The sequence below is a fragment of the Pseudochaenichthys georgianus genome, chromosome 1, assembly GCF_902827115.2.
Source record: "Pseudochaenichthys georgianus chromosome 1, fPseGeo1.2, whole genome shotgun sequence".
NCBI lineage: Eukaryota > Metazoa > Chordata > Actinopteri > Perciformes > Channichthyidae > Pseudochaenichthys > Pseudochaenichthys georgianus.
Window position 1 is genome coordinate 39,623,232 of NC_047503.1, and position 8,315 is coordinate 39,631,546.

Below are 8,315 nucleotides of genomic sequence, written 5' to 3' on the forward strand. Positions count from 1 at the left end.
GATGAAATTAATTTAAAAACCCACAGCCACGTAAGGATTTTGTAAGTAATAAAAATACTAAATTGTTGCATCTGCATTGTTGCGTGAATGGATTCATTCAGCCAAATTAATTTCCAGTAAATGTCACTTTATTTTACACAAGTCGGAAAATTAAAGCATTAACAGGCGAAAAAATACATTTTCAAAACATTCTCTCTTAAATATAATATTTCTCTGAAATATAAAACAATTAACTGTATTTTACAGCATTATGAGTGATCTGAGCACGAACAGCCTTAGTTAAATGCTCCACGGTCCACATAGGGGAAGGCCTGGAACTCCCCCAGCTTGTTGCCTTCAGTGTCGTAGTGCAGCATCCGGAAACACTCATCGCAGAAGAGGCACGGGTTGCTGGGAGCAAACCGGTCATTTGTAGTAACCCATCTGTGAAGAGACAGAAGTTCACGCAGTTTGAGAACCCCAACATTGGTTATGCACAGAGGTGGAAGAAGTACTCGACTACTACTAGTTATTTTACTCAAGAAAAAGTCAAAATACTACAATGTAAAAATACAAAAGTATTGGCATCAAAATATACTTAAAGCACCAAAAGTCAAGTACTTTGTGTGTAATGTCCCTTTTTAAAATCCTATTAAATTACTGGATTATTATTTTTTATGCAATAATGTGTTCATGACAGCTGGTAAAAGTGGAGGTACTTTTATATACCACTGCTAGTTGTCTTAACCGTTAATAATATTATAGTTTGTTTGTTTATTAGATATCTTTTGTAATGGCTAATAATCTGAATCTTTAAAGTAACTAATTTTGTCAAATAAATGTAAACAAAAGTACAATATTAGCTTCCAAATGTGTTGTGGACTAGAAGTATAAAGTAGAATGACATAGAAATACTCAAGTTAAGTACCCAAAAATGTTACTTATATTACTTGAATAAATAAATTGTTCTAATTTTTCCGCTGGTTATGTCTGATTGTTACACACCTTCCGATGTAGACGTGGCAGACGGCACACTTCTGGGTGGAGACCCTGTGCTTGTGTGTGAGCAGAGGATACAGCTTCTTGTCCAGGCAGTCGTCCTTATGGGTCAGTCTGAAATATGCAAGGAGAGGAAAAAGGACCAGGATCATTTTCTGAAGTGGGATGAGTACACAGCTTTGTCCCACATTTCTGGGATTAAAAGCGCCTTTCAAATTGGCCTTTTACACATCCATCCGGGCTGTAGCGTCTTGTGAGAGCAGTTAAATCCGGTCTGACAACGAAGTGCTTTATTTCAAAAGGTTGTGGTAATATCACGGAGATTCGCACGGCACATTTTACACACGACATCTATTGCACGGCTGTCCGTCCTGGGAGAGAGATCCCTCCTCTGTTGCTCTCCCTGAGGTTTCTCCCATTTGTTCCCCTTAAACTGTGGGTTCTTCTCCGGAAGTTTTTCCTTGTACGATGTGAGGGTCTAAGGACGGAGGGTGTTGTTTTTCTCATACTGATATTCTGAACAATCTGTGCTGTTGTATTAGCTGTAAAGTGTCTCTAATGTAGGCTATTTTTATTATATGTACAGCACTTTGGCTCGACCAAAAATCATATATAAATAAAACTTGATTTGATTTGATTCAGAAAGCGTGCTGACAAATCAAACCCACCATATGTAATGGGTGTGATCCCTGACAGCTTCCATACCAACATGTGCTTCTGACTCAAAACAAGCACCTGATATGCGACTAGATAAAACGACCTTGGATAGCTTCACTGGTCCTTTGATGTGCCAAATTGTAATTCACAGACATAGCTTCAGGAAGTGTTCACACTTTAGAACATGTACTTGTTCAAGAACATGTTTAGGTGTGTCTCATATTGGTACAAAACCACCAATTATCATGTAATGAGCAAGCAGTTCAAATGAATGTAGGATCATTCATGTTGCAAATGTATTATCTTTTCAATTTACACACGGCATCTATTGCACGTCTGTCCGTCCTGGGAGAGGGATCCCTCCTCTGTTGCTCTCCCTGAGGTTTCTCCCATGTTCCCCTTTAAACTGGGTTTTCTTTGGAAGTTTTTCCTTGTACGATGTGGGGGTCTAAGGACAGAGGGTCTAAGGACAGAGGGTGTCGTATTGTCATACTGATATTCTGTACACACTGTGAAGACCAGTGAGACAAATGTAACATTTGTGATATTGGGCTATATAAATAAACATTGATTGATTGATTGATTGATTGATTGATTGATTGATTGATTGATTAGGTTTGACAAACGATGAATAAAACTGTTGGATGTCACTAATATAATAAGACTTCAAAAATCTCAGCCATGCTAGCAGCTTTTACAAATATAACAATGCCTGGGAGCTAGAGCCCTGTTGTGCTTTTTGGGGGTTTCTCTTTCCTGTAGTGTGTTATATAGGTTCTAGTTTTGTTTGGTCTGCAAAGGCTAAAATCCCAAAGTTCCCTCCAGAGGGAGTTTCTCTCCCACACACTCCCCCCTCCTGCCTGAATGCATCCTAGTGACATCACTGTGTAACACTCGCACTTCTATTGGCTAGCGAAGAAAGTGGCCGTTTCTCAATCTCGAGGATACTGGCTTCCAAGCCAATATTTCAAGGATGCTACGTCATCGAGTGCCGACGAAGGACTGTTCCAATCTCTAGCATACTTGGAATTCCACCGAGGCCGCGTCCTTGGTTTGGGGGAAATGTCGAGGCTGCACATGGGTAGACTTCGCGTCCTTAAAATCCCCACAATGCTTTGCACACGGACCAACTTCAAAAACCCTTGCGGAGAATGGCTGAACCGACGCAGCACACATTTAAATGTAAGTATGTAGTGGCGTAGAACATGTGTTGGTAAATATGTTACTTTGTTACATTTGTTATCACCAAAAATGTGTTCCGTGAAAGTAAAGCAAGTTCATAATTAGATAGACATCGTGAGGTATTTATTTTTGGTACAGTTTATGTTGAAACCGTTAGAGAGAGTGGCACACTTGTTAGGCTGTTCCATTCTTCTTCGTTTTCCGAAGCCGTGGCTTGGAAGCATACTTGCTTTGTTTTTGAAGGAAGTGACTTGGAAGTACGCGACTACCAAGCCAGCATCCTCACGATTGAGAAACACACAGTGGGGGTGAAAAGAGGTGCTGCAGGACAGACCGTTTTAGAAAAATAGAGATCTTTTTTAACATTAAAGCATGTAGAAATGTCACAGTAGAGGCACAAAATACAAATATGCAAACTGAAAATGAGCATAATAGGGCCCCTTTAAGTTTGATCTACATTTGAACATTAATCTCTAAATGAAATGATGTGCCATTCATTGTGTGTATTGAGATATTTTACTTGATAGTTGAGAATTTTGACATGCCAAAAAAGTAAGCACCATTTATACTTATTACACCTTTTAGTAACAGCTGTTTAACAGAAGTAAGACATAAAAACAACACAGCACCAACTGACCTGACGTCTGTGATGATGACGAGGTGTTCGCAGTCTCCCTGATGGCAGTAGAGGTACGGGAAGCCCACTTTTATCTTCAGGTCCACAAATCGTGTGTCCTCCATCTTGGCCTGCGTGTACGTTGGGAAGTTGCGGTCCTTTGCCCATTCAATGGTAGTTCTGTATCAACGACAAACGGGTTCTTCATAAGATCCTCAAAGAAGTTGTGAGGTGACAAAGTACTTCCAGTTCAGTTTCCATATCTTTGTATTCTAATTCTTAGAATACTTTTAAGATGGAAGTGCAATGTTCTGCCCCATATTTTCTCTGGTTTCCTTATCAGCACTATTACTTAATTTTAGTAAAAAATGTGATTCAAATCTTGATCTGAACAAGAATGTCCTTGTTGTTGTTGTTGTTGTTGTTGTTGTTGTTGTTGTATAAGCTGCAGAGTTAACAAAATGGCCGCAGAATGTTGAATGAGAATGTTTGTAATGAGAACAAGAGGGCTTTATAGAACCTTACAGACAACATTGAAAATGAGGCTTGAATGTGTGAACAATTCTCAGAAGTGACAGTGTAACAATTGAGATCCTACTCGTAAGGTGTGTGTGTGTGTGTGTGTGTGTGTGTGTGTGTGTGTGTGTGTGTGTGTGTGTGTGTGTGTGTGTGTGTGTGTGTGTGTGTGTGTGTGTGTGTGTGTGTGTGTGTGTGTGTGTGTGTGTGTGTGTGTGTGTGTGGCCTAGCATTACTATACTTGTGGGGACCTAAATCTGTTTACATAGTCACGTGTTGGGACTCGCCTCCCTTATGGGGACAAATTGGAGGTCCCCATAAGGGGAATCATTAATTTTAGGGTGAAGACTTGGTTAGGTTTAGGTTAAGGTTAAGGGTTAGGGTTAGGCATGTGTTGGTTATGGTTAAGGTTAGGATAAGTCTCCAGGAAATGCATGTAACTCAATGTAATGTCCCCTGAAGTGATGTATACGTGAGTGTGTGTGAGTGAGTGAGTGAGTGAGTGAGTGAGTGAGTGAGTGAGTGAGTGAGAGAGAGAGAGAGAGAGAGAGAGAGTGTGACAGATACAAAGCTGATGAAATAAAGAGATGTTTTTGTCTTGCCATAATTGCAACAATATTGCATGTTTATATAGTCACAGTTATTGTTTAATGAAGTTGGAGCCGTAATCATTTGATCGTCGTCATGGGAAAGAAGCATGTTGTTGCTGACATATTGTCATAAGTTACTCAGGATGAGAGAAGAGAAGTTCATTTCACTCTCAGTGTGTTTCAGATTCTGGCAGGGTTTTTTTGTGGACATCTCGAGAAAACTACCTGCCCTGGACTACAGCTTGAATTACAACAAGCTTAAAAGGGTTAATATGCCCGATGACGACCACAATTAACTGCCTATCCCAGTGTGAATGTTAACTTTGCAGAGAGCCTGGCAGGATGTTTCCCCTGCTTCCTGCCCTCATACTGTGTTAAACGAATCATCCCCTGGCTGTAGCTCATATCACTCCATAGACAGCAGTGTTTCCCCTACCATTGTCTTGGAGGGGAGCTGCGCCCCGCCAACGGAGCCCCGGCCCCCCTGAAATTCAATCTATATATAATTTTTTTTTTTTTATATAATTTTTTTTTTTTTAATATATATATAGCACCATATTGCAACTAATCTATATCTACTGTCATTTTTCACATTGAACATGTGCTCTTTTATTAAATAAACTAAACGCTGTCATTTTAAGTTGTGAGTTTAGTGTTTTTGACCTTAAGAAACACTGATGCATTAATCAATAACAATAATCCACAGCTCCTCTCTCTGCTCCAGAGGATTTACAAAAAAGATATCCCAATACCACTGAGCCCCCCCCCCCCCCCGCTCAGGCAGCACCCCCCCACAGCAGTAAACCTAGGGGAAACACTGGACAGTAAAGTGGTTTTAATCATCTTAACTCAGAAATAAAGTCCATTTGTCAAATACTCAAAATGTGAAACTGATCAGGCAAAGAGTGTATCCATCAGCAGCTGAATACAAAAAGAGCGGTTGAGATTAACCAATCGTTCAACTTACATACTGGTGTCCTGACACTCGGGATATCTCATGTCGTTATAGAAAACTCCTTCGAAATAAAAGAAAGCTGACTTGAAATGATCCTGAAACAGAAGACATGAAAATATCACAGTTGGTCTCAAATGTTTTACAGAATAAACACCACACAATAGATACTTTTAATATTAAATCATTACATTGATACAGTATGTTTATGTCCAGACCTTGCTTGTCATTTCAGATTTACTAAGTATGTGTGCTCACCTTGCTGATGAAGTCTGGAGCCATGTCCGGCATGTTACTGAACTCTCCGCACACTTGCAAGTCGTTGACGCAGCAGATGGCATCCCTGAGCTCTGCCAGCGTGTGGGAGCCCATCATCAGCACGGTGATGTGGGGTCTGACATAGCAAAACTGACGGGGGGATACAGTGAATATGTCAGTATAGTGGAAACTTATAATTAGGCCTAGAAAGACAGTTGTATTTGGAAGATTTTGGGCCCTCACTTTCTCAAAAGTAGCCGGGTAGTAGACGTTGATGTTGAGAATGATTTCTCCTTCAGCGACCATGTCATCCAGTGTCTCTGGTTTCTTACCGAAAGTTAAACGCTCCTAGATATTACAAAGATAATATATTAACATTTGTCTGCTCTGTCATACAGAACGATATTGAATGTACTCCAATGGACCCACCAGTTCATCAGCGTAGAGGTCGTGTCTATTCTTGCTGATTTTCAGGGTAGCTCTGTAATCTTGTTTCTTCTTTCTTTGTCTGTTGAAAACAAAATGACAGAGAATTGAATTGGTTCACATACGGTTGGGTTTGTCCAAGACTAAATGTAAATTGTAACAACTGAGGAGGAATCCTACATTAGTGTCTTCAGCGTCGGGTCTGGAGGAACAACGTCTGGGTCAGGAGGCTGATCCTCCGGATGGCAACGAAGTGAATCAAGACTTGGAAGAAAAACATGAGTCTGTTACACTTTGGTACAATTTAATGTAGCAAAGTAAGCAATGTGCAAAATAGTTTCAGTGTGCTCACTACTTTGAAGTCATAAATCATAGCTAAACATTATACACACATCAACGGGTGATGGCAACAATGTATTTAGTAGTCCACCTTCATGTTATCAACAGCTTTATTTGTATTATGCTCATTATTTCACTCAAGAGACAGTCACTAAGTAAGTTTTCTGAAGCATTGTATTCAAGTATGCTTTTCATGGTAGGCTACTTGTGTATGTCCAAGTTACATTACTTTATACTTTTATTCAACTACCATTAAGAGGGAAAAACTGTATGTTCTGCATTTATTTTAGCGACTAGTTACTTCTTATATTGACTATAGACTGTATAAGCCCCACCATTACCAGCTGAAACATTACAGTCATTCACTTTCTTTTTAATTCAATCATACATTTGTCTGCATGTCTACTTCTACTTTTGAAACTTAAAATATATTTAAATGCTATGCGTGTGTCCTTATTCTTGTACTTTTACTTGTAACAGAGTATTTAAACGCTGTGGTTATAATGGTATATCTACTCCTACTGTAACAGAAAGTGTGCATCACATTCTTACTTCTGCCCTCACTGATGCTTAATCATTGAAGTTGTTTCTGGTATTGCAATCGATTCTTTCAGTGCAATTTCGTAATGTTTTGAGCACATTAAGAAGACAGGGTGGACATGATAAGAAGAGACGCTAAGTGCTAAACATTTAATAACACACCATCGTATTTTCAGTTTGCACCCGTTTGCACGTTCTATGGTGTCTACCTGCAGACCGTCTTGAGCTCAGCCATAGTGTCCGCGCTGATGCCCATCTCCTTCGCGAAGAGAGCGTCAGAGGAGTCCTGGTCCTCCAGCTGGAAGGAGAAGTCCCCGGGCTGCAGTCTGTTCAGCCACTCGGTCCTGAACGAGTCGATATGAAATATGTTGGTGTTCACATCAGTGTATTCATAATCTGGGATGTTTGTGTTCGCGTTTTTCGAAGCCGCCATGTTTTCCTGAATGACTACATCCGAGCGTTGAGGATCATGGGTAATGTAGTTTTTCTCAATGATGATTCCAAAAGGACTGCATGTGGATGGTTGAAAAATACCAGGTTATGCATATATATTCAGATTTTTCTCCAGATATTTCATACACATTTTAATACATTTATTTTAGCTTTATTTATGTATGTTCAAAAATACATGTGTCTGTAATCAATGTTTTTGCGAGGGGACCCCTATTCTCAAATCTGCTGTAAAACTGATTAAAATGACTAAATAAAAAGATTATTTGTAACCTTCTTACAGTGCAGATGCTTTTCTGCTTGCTCTTGCCTCTGCTTACTTCTTTATGCTGTTTTTCTATTTTTCTTTTCTGAAAACTTTGAGCAGCGGCTCCTGGACATTAACCTATCACTGGGACAGTTATTCTTCGTAAATAGACGGAGGGTTTCCGCCATATTTAATATTTTTACGATGACCTCAGTCTTACAGTAGCGTGGCCTAGCAACAACTAAAGCCTGGTAGGCTACTGCATGCTATTTAGCTTAAGCTAGTTAGCAGCAAAATGCCTCCGTTCTCTACAGATGACTTCCACAAACTTCTACAGAAGATGGCCGTGTTGGAAATGAAAATGCAACGGTTGGAAGTTAACGTGGAAGTGAATGGACTAGGTTGGAATGACACCACTTTACCAGTGTTGCAAAAGAATGGACAAAGGCATGCTAACTCAAAGCTAGTTAGCAGCTACAAGGATTCCAAGGAACAGGAGGGCTGTGTACTGGGTAATAAATCTACAAGTGGTAGTCCTCCCTCGAACTCTCTGGGTGCAAGGCC

At 40.0% G+C, this 8,315-nt stretch overlaps 1 protein-coding gene across 1 annotated transcript; it reads right to left on the reverse strand.

Annotated features, from left to right (window-relative positions):
• Nucleotides 1–106: 106 nt before the first annotated feature.
• On the reverse strand, nt 107–7,493 carry snapc3 (small nuclear RNA activating complex, polypeptide 3). The gene is made up of 9 exons (XM_034093226.1): nt 7,264–7,493; nt 6,356–6,439; nt 6,179–6,257; nt 5,993–6,097; nt 5,750–5,899; nt 5,507–5,589; nt 3,455–3,613; nt 985–1,092; nt 107–423 (listed from the first exon to the last, which is right to left on the reverse strand). Exons 1-9 carry the CDS (start codon nt 7,485–7,487, stop codon nt 276–278), a joined length of 1,140 nt encoding a protein of 379 aa, XP_033949117.1. The 5' UTR covers nt 7,488–7,493; the 3' UTR covers nt 107–275.
• Between the last annotated feature and the right edge of the window lie 822 nt (nt 7,494–8,315).

Excerpts from the sequence above, each read along its gene's own strand:
- snapc3 (XM_034093226.1), bottom strand. The coding sequence starts at position 7,487 with ATGGCGGCTTCGAAAAACGCGAACACAAACATCCCAGATTATGAATAC. Across the intron at positions 6,440-7,263 it reads GAGCTCAAGACGGTCTGCAG|TCTTGATTCACTTCGTTGCC; the intron begins GTAGACACCATA and ends TTTTCTTCCAAG. Across the intron at positions 1,093-3,454 it reads GTCATCATCACAGACGTCAG|ACTGACCCATAAGGACGACT; the intron begins GTCAGTTGGTGC and ends TGCATATTTCAG.